At 40.9% G+C, this 14,121-nt stretch overlaps 1 protein-coding gene across 17 annotated transcripts in view; it reads right to left on the bottom strand.

Annotated features, from left to right (window-relative positions):
- Positions 1-14,121, bottom strand: part of CEP152 (centrosomal protein 152) — a 104,234-nt gene that overhangs the window by 61,053 nt on the left and 29,060 nt on the right. For all 17 annotated transcript variants that reach the window (XM_042252497.1, XM_042252498.1, XM_060418044.1 and 14 more), the window contains 4 exons: positions 13,826-14,026; positions 7,026-7,173; positions 5,821-5,912; positions 4,926-5,089 (listed from right to left, as the gene is read on the bottom strand). In XM_042252497.1, coding sequence (XP_042108431.1) covers positions 4,926-5,089; positions 5,821-5,912; positions 7,026-7,173; positions 13,826-14,026 — 605 coding nt within the window. The remainder of the gene's footprint in view (positions 1-4,925; positions 5,090-5,820; positions 5,913-7,025; positions 7,174-13,825; positions 14,027-14,121) is intronic.

Genomic DNA, 14,121 nt, shown 5'->3' with positions numbered 1-14,121 from the left:
TGCAGGCTGCATGCAGATTTAGCTACTCCAGTTCCATGAATGTGAAATAGAGCACTGAGGCTAAACCCTTAAGGTTTACTAAGCAGCAGCTTGAGGGAGATGGTAGTTCGGAATAAAAGCTTGGAGCCGCTAATATTTGGGTCAGTGATTTGAAAGGAGCTCAAGTCAATAAAGAACTAAAATTCTCAACACTGGCAAAGTGTTGCTTCCTTTTGTTCTAAGAAACATGATTCAGCAGAGAAAAGGTACAAATCTAATCTCTCCTGTACCTCCTCCCACTTTGAACTAAGAATACTTTTCCTTTTTCCTCAGAGTGATTGAACAACAACAAAGCTAAATTCTTATCCATTAAAGCGCTGGTGGGAGGGATATTAAGTAAATAAGTGTGTGTTCAGTCATGTCTGCCTCTTTGCAACCCTATGGACTGTAGCCCACCTGGCTACTCTGTCCTTGTGATTTTTTCAGACAAGAATACTGGAATGAGTTGCCATTTCCTCCTCCAGGGGATCTTCCCAACCCAGGGATCAAACCTGCAACTGTAGCATCTCCTCATTGGTAGGCAGATTCTTTACCTACTGAGCCATGTAGCCAATGGTGGGAGCTGCTAAGTCACTTCAGTCGTGTCCAACTCTGTGCAACCCCATAGACGGCAGCCCACCAGGCTCCGCTGTCCCTGGGATTCTCCAGGCAAGAACACTGGAGTGGGTTGCCATTTCCTTCTCCAATGCATGAAAGAGAAAAGTGAAAGCGAAGCCACTCAGTCCTGTCCAACGCTCAGAGACCCCATGGACTGCACCCTTCCAGGCTCCTCTGTCCATAGGATTTTCCAGGCGAGAGTACTGGAGTGGGGTGCCATTGCCTTCTCCAAATGGTGGGAGGAATGATCCTAAGATAATATCTTCACTTATCCTGCACTTCACTGAACATCTTCTTCCTTAGCCCCAATGACGAACCACCTGTTTTAATTATCCCTCATTCTCTTGGTTGAACACTGGCATTCCTTTTGGTATGATAGCCATGTGATGTCTAGAGTTTATTAGCCACAGGTGAAGGAGGAAACAGAACAGGCTCCATCTTGAAAGCAGGACTCCATCTTGGGCCGGACTGTGGACTTTGAGCTATATGCCCAGTATCTATGGAAACGACACACCAACTGGAAAACCAGACCCCCTCCCAACTGCCTCCCCCCCCATGGAAGAGCCCCAGGGCTCGTACCTAGACCTTCAGTCGCCTAAAAGACCCCCAGTTGTCTGTGTAACCGAACAGAATCATAAATTCTATTATGCTTATTAGGGTATGACCACAGGCCTATTGATAATTGTCCACTGTTAACTACCTAGGCCTAAGACATAGGAATCACAGGTTATCTTTGATTGTATCTTTCTTTTCCTTTGTTCAGACTAGTTTCAGGGAATTTGGGGAGGTGGGTTTGGGCACGTACACTTAGGGTATATAAGGTTTTCACAAAAACTGGTCGGGGTCCTTGGCTAAGAGGAGACTCTGCCTGGGGCCCGCTGGTGTAATAAACTGCACTCCACTATCTGCATTGTCCTTCTGAGTGAGTTTGTTTCCTGGAACACATGGCTACAACCCAGGGATGTGCTTTAAATTACTGTAGGATCTGAGTGATGATTATTAATTAAATAGAAAGGGCAAAGTAAATATATTTTAGTAAATGTCAAGATGGAATAACTCTACATCAAAGATAAACCTACATATATAAACACACACACATATATACATACATGTATTATTTACCCAGTTCCCAGACTAATTATGGCATAAATTAAAGTAATAAGTTGCAGAGAGATCTTTTTTGACAGAAACTAAATCTTTAATCCTCTTTTTAAAAAAACATAGAAGAACGAAATTTAGGGCAAACAGGTTTGACTGTCTCGCAAATATGAACCAACAGATTTACATGACAGTCAAGTTTTGGGCTGAAGTACTAGTTCTGTGGCTAAGCATCTGTCTTCTTGGGCTAAGGAGTTCACTCTTTTGAGCTCCAGTTTTCCCAACTCTAAAATAGTATGTCTCCCACGTTTTCCCCAAGATTTAAATGTGTCCAATCAAAAGCTGATTAAGGGGAAGGAGGTTCAAGAGGGAGGGGACATATGTATACATATAGCTGATTCACTTTGTTGTACAGCAGAAACACAACATGGTAAAGAATTATACTCCAAGAAAAAAGATTTATATAAAATCTGATCAATGGTATATTTTAGCCAAGCATCTCTTAAATAATATAGTAACAGCTACCACTAATTAAATGCCTAATATGTGCTAGAATTTATTACATGAGGCCCTTTATAGTCATTATCTGTCTTAAGCCCCCAAGGGATATGCTATACTCTTACCTGATAGAAAAAGCCTGATAAGAAAATAGGCTCAGAAAAGTTAAGAAACTTGCCCAAGGTCAGAAAGTTAGTAAAAAAAGGCAAAACTATGATTCAAAACAATTCTAGATTTAAAAACCGTGCTCTTTCCACTGGCCCCTGAGAATTAATTCAGCATTAACAGGAAATGAGCCATTCACAGCAGTCAATTTTCCAGATGACTACATTTTAACTTTAAATTTTTATGTAAATCTGTTTAAAGCGCATTCATCCTCTTTTGCTTATAATTAACTAACCAAAGCTGAAGGCTTCCTTTGATAACTCAGATCACAATTGTGGACATTCTGATGTGGGTCAGAACAGGCCTGGATGTATAAAAGCTGCTTATCCTGCTGCTTGGCCGCTCCAGCACTGTGGGTTCCTGTCGCTCTCTCCTTGCTGAGACTGAGCTGGCCAGCTGAAGTCCTGGCAGCACCTCTCCCAGCTCCCCGACCCGTTTACTCCGTGGTCACTTAGGATATCAGGTAACTCATGGATAGAGGAGCCTGGCAGGCTATAGTCCATGGGGCCGCAAACAGTCAGACACGACTGAAGCGACTTACCATGCACCCACTTGCACACACAGGGTACCACAAATCTAAGTCAATATGGCCCTGGGGTATGAGCCCCAAGGTGGCTTCTAACAAATATATCACACAATCCAGGTCTGCTGTTTGCTTCTTGGAGTCTGTCTGAATTGTAGTTGTGCTCTGTTGAGATGAGAGTCCCTAAAGACTGTAAGGAGATCCAACCAGTCCATTCTGAAGGAGATCAGCCCTGGGATTTCTTCGGAAGGAATGATGCTAAAGCTGAAACTCCAGTACTTTGGCCACCTCATACGAAGAGCTGACTCAATGGAAAAGACTCTGATGCTGGGAGGGATTGGGGGCAGGAGGAGAAGGGGACGACCGAGGATGAGATGGCTGGATGGCATCACTGACTCAATGGACGTGAGTCTGAGTGAACTCCGGGAGTTGGTGATGGATAGGGAGGCCTGGCGTGCTGCGATTCATGGGGTCACAAAGAGTAAGACACGACTGAGCGACTGAACTGGACTGAGCGACTGAACTGAACTGAAAGACTGACTTCCAGATAAGTGGAACCTCACTCAACTAATGTAACATTGTATTCCACAGCATCACCTGACTGAGATCTTAATTTATTGCATCTCATTTTGTTGTTTTGAAAATGCAATCAGCACTAAAATAGTTAAGTTCTAAAACTTACTGTGGAACAAACTTTTCAGAGGATTCATATGTTTGTATTTAGTTGCATGATACTTGAAACACACCAGGTAGTAAACACTTTGACTAAACACTAATGATGGCAAACTCAGTCTTAAACTATAAATTGGAAGTTGGTGACTTCATTCAAGAATGCGTTCAAGGCTTTCCTTAGCCTGAATGCAACCAAATAAGCCTATCTTTCATCTTTATCCCAGGCCAGAAGAAATGGCTAAATGCCCCCTTTGTATGTTAAGCACTGCATTTAGCACACAGCACTTAGTGGCTTACAAGTGTGTCTCCCTCTCTTCATCAGACAAAATATAAATTCCCTGTGGGAAGAGAGAGCGTCTCTTTCATCTCGTGTACTCCTCTCCCAGAGTGTTGCATGGTCCCTTCCAAATAGCAAGTGCTTCAAACTATACATCCTTTCCTGTGTTTATCTTTTAAGTGTTTCATGATATCTAAATGTGCTCCCTCTTCTACCATGACCACGGTCTTCCCCGGTAGGACCAGCAGGGACAATGACGCACACCCTTCCACGAGATTCCTATAAATATATGTGTTAAATAAGCAGCATTAAAATATCCATATTAAGCATAAAAGACAGAATCTCTATTTTAAAAGTAAGGTCACAGGGACTTCCCTGGTGGTCCAGTGGTTAAGAATCCACCTGCTAATGCAGAGGACATGGGTTCGATCCCTGATCAGGGAGGATTCCACAGGCTGCAGGGCAACTGAGTCTGAGCACCACAACTACTAAAGCCCATGTGCCCTACAGCCCCATGCTCCTCAACAAGAGAAGCCACCACAATGAGAAGCCCATGCACCGCAATGAGAGAGTAGCCCCGAACGCCACAACTAGAGAAAGCCTGTGCACAGCAACCAAGACCCAGCGTAGCCATAAATAAATAAATAAGGTCACAGTAAGGTTCCAGGGAAAATCAATGCTCACTTTCTCATATACCATTGACAAATGGCTGCTTTCAACACGCAGTTTTAACATAATAAAAATAATATGCTCTTGCCTTAATAAAACAGATACATAATTTAAGTAGTAGAATTTAACTTGTATATTTTAACTAAGTTATTTTAACCTTACTGGAACTGATGTGCCTATTGGTATTAAGACAGTATAATAGCGACACTTGAGGTTTCTGTTCATTTTGATTTCTGACATTGGCAGTTCATTAGAAGTTACTAAAATAAACTGTCCTGTACTAAGGAACCCCTGGGCAGTTCATTTCATGCCTGGTGCCACTTGCTTCTTATGCACCATCAATATTATTCATGTGAATTCTTCTATAGTAAAGTATTTTCTCCATACCTCTTAACTTTAGATTTTTTCCAGTTGACTTTCTTAATACCCAAATCAACATATGATTCAGTTAGTTCTACATTTAATTCTCCTTCTGAGTCACTTGGAAGTACTCCTAGTTTTGCAGCAGATTCATAGAAAGAAATTTCATCTTTCAGTTCTTTTAATTCTTCCTAAAACACAAAATAATTGAAAGCCATTTTCATTTTTTTATAAGAAGGAATCAGTCATTCTTTCTATTCTTCAAAGTTCATTTTAATAATCATCAGAAGGCAGAAATGCTACTTCAAATCCATTTTTTGGCATACATTAAAAAGGTAAAGGACAGCACATATCAAGGTTTTCAGGTAAACTGAACAAATAAAGTGAATGAGAAAGAAGATGTAAACACCTCTCTCCCACCTCCCTCACTGGCATTTCATCCTCCACAAAAAGCCTCCCTTGAGCTGAGAAGCTGGTGGCAGTGCATGTTGAATAAGAGCAGTGGACAGAGGGACTGGTTTTGTCTGCCAGTGGTGAAAAGCCACAAAATGCTATACATCTTTCCAGGGAGGGGATACTGAACTCTTCCTCCAGTGGGAAACATAACTGGTACTGGAGGAGGATGTGAGAAGACTGCAGTTGAACTGTAGGTTTCCCACACCTGTAGATAAACCTATCTCTGGGACACACCTCAAGATGCAAGGATGTGCCATGTGAAGGAAAGGATGGGTCCCTTGCTCCACAGGTGGGCAGACCTGGGCTTGGCTACCCAGCTGTGTGGGTAAGGTTGTGAATGACTTCAGTGGGCTGGATTGGAGATGGTCCAGCCACCATATACAGAGAAATCCAAGGTTCAAAAAGGTGAGGTAACCATCGCCTAATTCAGTTACCCAGAAAGTCTCTTCCTAGTGGCAACACTCACTTGCAAAGCCTTGCTCATGTTTTCACTCATAGCGAGTGCCTTTTGTGCTTGCTGCAGCTGGAGCTGGAGCTGAGCCACCTCCTGTACTGAGCCTGTGGGAGAAAGAACCACAGAATACGTCAGATGTAACGGAACAAACTGCCTATGACATACAGAAGAACTTGCATCCACTGAGCCTATAGCCGGTGGGACTCAGAAAGCATATGTGTGGTGCTGACATTTTTAAGATTTAGTACAGCTGCCCAAAGGTCCTTGAGAAGTTGAAGACGTGGGCTACTGTGACCTTGCCATGAATTAAACCAGCCATGTCTACAGACCTTAACACTCCACAAGTCCTTTAATAGGAGCAGAACATTCTAGCTCACAGATCACCAAAGTGAAAATTCTTTAGAACCCATTTCTACCTTTCAATAAGAAAACCACATCTTGCTGCCCTTAGCTTCTCTCTGAATGTTTTTATTTCCACCACTCCCACCTCCACACATATAAGAGGCAAACTAGGATTGTACCCTTGGAAATCCAGTAACCTAATATTTTAAATGGTTAAAAGGTTCCCATTTAAAAAGGACTTTATTGGGTTTCCTCAGAAGAAAATGAGCATCTAAGAAATGGTTAAGCAAAGTAATGATGGAGTATTAGGGAACCAAAGAAAATCATATTTTCAAAGCCTTTAATGACAACCCAAAAGGCTCAGTAAGTAATACCATGTGGAACAAAGGATACAAAACTTAAATGACCTAAATGGAGTATGATGCAAATTTTGTCCCCCCCAAAACACACACATACACACACACACACATTTAGACAGACTTCAGCTTTTGAATGACCCATTCTTCAAACATTGTACCTGTCGTCTGAATTATTCAATTTTTGTACATCCAGCTTTCATTTGTTTTAAAATGCATTAGGTACAGAAGCAGGGGACTGTCTATACATGTTCATTTGTGAACATTAACAGTTGTCTCTGCATAGTAGGATTATTGGCTATTTTTATGTTCTACTTTATATTTGTCTGGATTTCCCCAAGTATCTAATGAAAATACACCACATCGTCATAGACATACACCAGTAAAAATGTTAAGAAAAACTATCACTGATGAACTTTTGTTTTTTTCTGGATTTTTATAGTAATTCATGGATCCTACTATGCTCGCTCCACATTTTCTCCTAGCCTCTGGGGAGCCAGCACCCACACAGATACCCACCTGAGTGCAGCAGGTTGGCACACTGCTTCTGACTCTCCTCCAGGCTTCTTGTCAATCTGTTAATGATCTCAGTCTTCTCTAATCTGGTTGCTTCTTGATTCCTTTCCAGTTGTTTCACCTGATCTTTCAAATGACAGCAGATATCTTCCTAAACAGAAAAAGCACCCCCAAGAAGTCCTTTTCATAATCAGTTATTGTATATTAAACTAACAATTATGACCTTACATCTTTGGATTTTAAGTCAAATATAAAATCATTACCTGACAGGATCACCTCTTTTACAAGGTCAAGTGCACAAGTCTGAGTCAGGAGAACAAACTGGTCAGTCACCAACTGCTCAGTCTGGTTTTCCTTTAGGTTGAATTTGAATCTGATGGCTTCTAAAGTCTCTCTCTGCACTATATACCTACAACACTGTTATTATAAAATTGGATTTTATTCAAGCCAAAGGAAATGTATTACATCCCTATTTGCATTTTACACTCTCAGTATAATTGTGTGTACACACTAGGCAAACCACCTTGAACCATGGAATCTGTGTCTCAAGTCAGCAAGGATACAGACAAAACACATGGAAACTCACTCTATTCTGAATAGCCAAAAAGTAGCTCTCCCTCTTCTGAACTGGTTTTAAACTTGATCTGTTTCTCTCATGTTTTTCCATCTTTTACATGTCTTTTTCCTCTTAACAGCCTCTTTGAAGGTGCCTATATAGTGTCTTATATATAGTGAATGGTACAAAAAACATTTGAAAAATGACAAAGAAAAACAGGATAAATGTGTGCATGTGTGTAACTTCATGGGGATATATAGAGAATCTAGAGCAGGTATATAATATATTCAAATGTCTACAAAAAGAAACTGTGTTTGGAAGTAATGAGTCATGGGAATCCCAAAGCCAGGTAGAAGAAATCATCATCTCTCTCATTTAAGAAGTGTGACATGGGCTGAATTCCAGGCAAATAGCAGAGCATGTGAGAGGCACAGAAGTAAATCAAGGTAATTGGCTAAAGTTACCTGAAAAAGCCTGAAGAAAATAAATAGTAAGAGGCATTTCAAGAAAGGACTTTGAGACAGACAAATCATTTGGGGCCTGATTCTTTAGTGTCAGACTTCATTTTTGGGGGCTCCAAAATCACTGCAGATGGTGACTGCAGCCATGAAATTAAAAGATGCTTACTCCTTGGAAGGAAAGCTATGATCAACCTAGACAGCATATTCAAAAGCAGAGACATTACTTTGCCGACTAAGGTCTGTCTAGTCAAGGCTATGGTTTTTCCAGTAGTCATGTATGGATGTGAGAGTTGGACTGTGAAGAAAGCTGAGCGCTGAAGAATTGATGCTTTTGGACTGTGGTGTTGGAGAAGACTCTTGAGAGTCCCTTGGACTATAAGGAGATCCAACCAGTCCATTCTGAAGGAGATCAGCCCTGGGATTTCTTTGGAAGAACTGATGCTAAAGCTGAAACTTCAGTACTTTGGCCACCTCATGCAAAGAGGTGACTCATTGGAAAAGACTCTGATGCTGGGAGGGACTGGGGGCAGGAGGGGAAGGGGACGACAGAGGATGAGGTGGCTGGATGGCATCACTGACTCGATGGATGTGAGTCTGAGTGAACTCCAGGAGCTGGTGATGGACAGGGAGGCCTGGCGTGCTGCAATTCACGGGGTCGCAAAGAGTTGGACATGACTGAGCGACTGAACTGAACTGAAAGCCTAATAATGCCTTACGGTTACAAAGAAAACACATCACCTCATAGGGATACTAACATTCTCCTTAAGCAGAGCAAAGAGACTCTGAAGTTCCCTCTGTTAGCTTAAAAATTCATGAGCATTTTGTATTCTATTTCATAACATGCCATGTTTGCTTTAAAGTTTTTCTACCAAATTTTTAGCAAAATGAAGCTTCTGGAACCTGGTCCATGTTTATTCAACAGTGCAAACCTCTTGGCACACTGCTGCTGATTCCCAGGCCAGTTTGGTTCTAAAGCACCAGAGTAACATGGCAAACACAACGAATGAGCTAATAGTCATGACAATGTGAATGTATGAGCAAGAAGAGGTGGGGAGACAACTCACATTTATGTGCTGGGGAGGTGACAATAGCTTTTATAAGAGACTGAGAACTGGCCCAAAAGAGTTCAAGAAAAGGTAATTTATGAAAACTATTACAATGAAGAGGCAGACCATGGAAATAATTTGACTATATGCAACAATCTAATTAAGAGTCCTCCAGGTGGCCTGGTGGTTAGGATTCCGGGCTTTCACTGCCGAGACTCTGGTTCAATCCCTGGTCAGGGACCTAAGATCCCCAAAAGCCACATGGCAGAATGCAGGGGAGCAGAGGCAGGGGTCTTAGGCAACAATCAATTAAGCCATGCTGTTTCCTGTTGACAAGTTCAGGAAAACAGATTATACTCATAAAACTATGCAGTTTAAACACCAAGAAACAAAATCAAAATAAATGGTTCTATCTTTTCTGCAATTAGCTTGAGGAGGAACATTCAGTTCAAGATTGATAGAGGCAGATGTCTTTGAAGACTGAATGAAACAACTGCAGTGATAAAGAGATTATAGCTGAACCTACAAGATGAAATAGAATTGAACAGATTTGTAGTGCACAAAGGAAAAAAAAATGAGAATTAAGCCACATGCACACAGGTCTGCTGGAGTCTCTCAGTCAACAGGAAGTGCTTAAATACATATAAAAGAGTAGAAGATAGATCAGCTGAAGGTCCTAACATAGAAACTAAAGTCCATGACTTCAACAGAAGCTGAAGATTTCAAGACCAGAACGAAGAAAGACTTAACCCACCAAGGAGCTAATCAGAGATGTCTACCAGTATCAGAAAGAAGTGGAAGTCAGCTCAGACACCTGAACAGAGGTCTCAGGATATGACACTTCTACGAACGGAAGAGAAAGGAGACACCTGGGGGGAAAGCACCTCAGAGATAGCAGGCTATAAGCATTCCGTCAGCAAAGGAACATTGTGAGCTGCAAGAGCTCATTCTTCTCATCTTCTCTGTCTCACACACACACACACACACACACACACACACACACACACACACACACACACAAAACCCAAGAGTAACACAGCCAAAGTAACAAGAACTGCTACATGTTGAGTGTGTGTACAATCCTTTCTACCAGAAAAGCTGGTGACTTAAAGAAAATATTAAATTAGTAATACAATTTTACATGCCAAGTATTTCTCAAAATACATGAGTTACACAGAAATTATAACACATATAAACACAATTATATGATGGATTGCTACTCCTCCCATCATGTGGAATTAGGTAGCTTCTGCATTGACTTTTGTCTTTCAAAACAGATTTAAATCTATGGAAACTTTGTTTACATCCTGATGTTTAGATGTTTCAGTAAAAGTTTGCTGAACAAATGAAATAATATGATTATTTTACAAGTATAGTCCTTTCCCTCCAAGAGCAAGTTTTTCACAAAGCAGTGATTTTCAAATTTTTGCAAGGCGGAGGTCTGAACCTCTTGAAAAATCTGAATAAGCTCATGGGTCTTCTCAAAGAAAACTACATATACTGACACCCAAGAGAAAATCACACTCACAATTTCAGAGATTCATGAGCTCCCTGGAGCCTAGACATGGACTGCTTTAGGAGATGCCAGGTTAACAATCTCTGTCACTCACAAATCATACAATGTGTGATCATCTACTCAGGTAACACTGGCATGTACTCAGGTACACAGTTGTGTGACTACGTGAGAGCCCCTGAGAACCCAGACATTAGCAAATTTGTTCATCTGCTACATCAAGTTATCTCCATGCTACTCTTTCTCAAGAGTTGTCTTATTCTTCTTTGTAACCTGCTGAGTGGAGTGGAGGAGGAAAAGGCTTATCAAAAAGGAACGATTTTGCTCCTCTTCAATAACTTTTATATTAAAAAAAAAAAAAGAGGACAAGGGGCAGTATGTATGTATGGTTACCAGTTATGGTAAGAAAATCTAAATTGCCCATCTCTATAGAACACACTCATGCATCTTCCTGATTACAGGCAGCCAGCTCCCTGGCTCTTGGCTGATCTTTACAGCACCTTTTCCAATTAGGACTCTCAGCTTGGATTCTGAGATAATATGAACTGACCTTTTATTAAAAATATTGCTGAGCCAAATGATAGCAAATGGACAGCATGAAAAGGATACCAAAAAAGAAAAGCATTCCCAGAAAGAAAAAAACACTAGGCACTTTGGAATCACCACTTTGCAAAGCAGTTATGGAACAATACGCAGAAGCGAACATCAATGCTATGCTATGCTCCATTTTAAATAAAAGAAAAAAGAAAAATCACTGACAGAATGTAACAGTAGACAAGACCTTAATCAACACCTTCACTGTATGGTTCAGGGATGAAGAATGAAGCACAGAATGAAGACTCTGTTCTGTGTTCTAGTCTAGGATTCTTCAACTGAGGGGTTGGAAGAGGAGAGAAAAGTGAATGGAACAAGTACAGGGGTTGAAACACACTAGGAACTGCTCCCAGGCTGCCCCTGTGTAAGTGTGCCTAAGTCAGTAGAGAATGGAGAGATCCCCAAACCAACGTGGAAAAGCCACTGATACCGACTCTTCTCATCATCTGAGCAAGCACCACTCTCCACAGCAGCTTTCACACTGCTACCCAAACAGAGCCATGCTTAATAAAACCATATCTCAAATTCTGTTTTAATATTACAGAAAGTAGACTTTAATAAATTTTCTTTTTTTACCTTTTTTTTCTAAACTTTAATTATTTGTCAAAGTCTTGGTCTTTCCCCACCCTCTACTTGTCCTTCACACTAATCAAATTCACAGTATTTTTCTACATAAAAAGAATTTTTTAAAAATCTATATGGGAAAATAAATCCAATAAAAATTCATATAAACACATATAAAAGTGAAATAAAATGAAATGATATACAAACATTCCCAATAATGCAGTTTTATAGTACTCTACCTAAATCGTGGAAAAATTTAGAGTCAGCTGTATAAATAAGAAAGAACAACCCAAATCAGCGTGAATTTTACGTGGGGTGGGATTTTCTAGATCCTCACATCTTAATATTCTTCTCTTCTTTCCTTGGGTTAAATTAATTTTGAAATGACATTGAGGAAGACAATCCCTGAAATTTTATTCATTCAACTGATTATCTGGGGTTCTGGAGCACAAGGAAACCCACCACCTGGGTTACATTTTATTCCCTTTGGGGCAAAGCTAAAATAAAAACTGTGAAACATGCTCATGTTTCATATCTAAATGAGTTCAGATCAGAATCTCTTCCCTATTTATTATGCTAGTCTCAAAACCAACTCTTCTCCCAAGAATCATTTCTAGACAATATTTACTGACAAGTTAATAACCAAACATTGGGAAACCCAAGAAAGGTCTTCTCCTGGTTAATCTCCCAGGACAACCACTCAATTTCAGGCCAGCTCCCAGAACACTTCTTCTTTTCAGTTTGGAATCTTCTAAGACATATAATAAACTGTGGAAAATTCTGAAAGAGTTGGGAATACCAGACCACTTGACCTGCCTCTTGAGAAACCTATATGCAGGTCAGGAAGCAACAGTTATAACTCAACATGGAACAACAGACTGGTTCCAAATAGGAAAAGGAGTATGTCAAGGCTGTATATTGTCACCCTGCTTATTTAACTTATATGAAGAGTACATCATGAGAAACTCTGGGCTGGAAAAAGCACAAGCTGGAATTAAGATTGCCGGGAGAAATATCAATAACCTCAGATATGCAGATGACACCACCCTTTTGGCACAAAGTGAAGAACTAAAGAGCCTCTTGATGAAAGTGAAAAGGAGAGTGAAAAAGTTGGCTTAGAGCTCAACACTCAGAAAATGAAGATCATGGCATCTGGTCCTATCACTTCTTGGGAAGTAGATGGGGAAACAGTAGAAGCAGTGTCAGAGTTTATTTTCTGGGGCTCCAAAATCACTGCAGATGGTGATTGCAGCCATGAAATTAAAAGACGCTTACTCCTTGGAAGGAAAGTTATGACCAACCTAGACAGCATATTCAAAAGCAGGGACATTACTTTGCCAACAAAGGCCCGTCTAGTCAAGGCTATGGTTTTTCCAGTGGTCATATATGGATGTGAGTTGGACTGTGAAGAAGGCTGAGCACCGAAGAACTGATACTTTTGGACTGTGGTGTTGGAGAAGACTCTTGAGAGTCCCTTGGACTGCAAGGAGATCCAACCAGTCCATTCTAAAGGAGAACAGTCTTGGGTGTTCATTGGAAGGACTGATGCTAAAGCTGAAACTCCAGTACTTTGGCCACCTCATGTGAAGAGTTGACTCATTGGAAAAGACTCTGATGCTGGGAGGGGTTGGGGGCAGGAGGAGAAGGGGACGACATAGGATGAGATGGCTGGATGGCATCACCGACTCAATGGACATGAGTTTGGTAAACTCCGGGAGTTGGTGATGGACAGGGAGGCCTGGTGTGGTGCAATTCATGGGGTTGCAAAGAGTCAGACACGAGTGAGCAACTGAACTGAACTGAAGACATATAAACAATATGCATAAATATTTGACAAATGAAGTAGTAGTAATATGAGAACTGAGAAAGCACTAACCAGTCCTACCAGAGGAAGGATTTCCAAAAGTATGCCTTCGGGGCATATCCATAGATAAAATTCTTCGGGCTTTTAAGTTTTACTCATACTCAAATACCTACTGCAAACACCCAGCATTTCTATATGATGAACCGCAAGATGTCAGTCATGGCTTTACTTGTTTGTAATAGTTGCTATTTGAAATCATTCCAACCTGTTCCTTCAGTGCAATAAGGGTAGCATCCAACTTCCTCTGTAAGGACAGCACTTGCTCCTCATGCTTCTTTGTGAGGCCCATCACGATGCTCTCATGCTGCTCCCTCGTGCGCTGAAGCGATTCGGAATGATGCAGGTCCAACAGCTGCTGCTTCAGGCTGTCCATGGCCATCTCAGTAGTTCTGGACTTTTTAATCATCTAGAAAATACACACAGGATACACGTTTACAGTATTCTGACTCTATGCTATCTTCATGAATTTTAATTCTAAAACTCAACCATGCTTAACTAAAT

Source organism: Ovis aries, chromosome 7 (genome assembly GCF_016772045.2).
Source record: "Ovis aries strain OAR_USU_Benz2616 breed Rambouillet chromosome 7, ARS-UI_Ramb_v3.0, whole genome shotgun sequence".
In the NCBI taxonomy this organism is placed as follows: Eukaryota; Metazoa; Chordata; class Mammalia; order Artiodactyla; family Bovidae; genus Ovis; species Ovis aries.
This window is presented reverse-complemented; position numbering and strand designations above follow the sequence as displayed.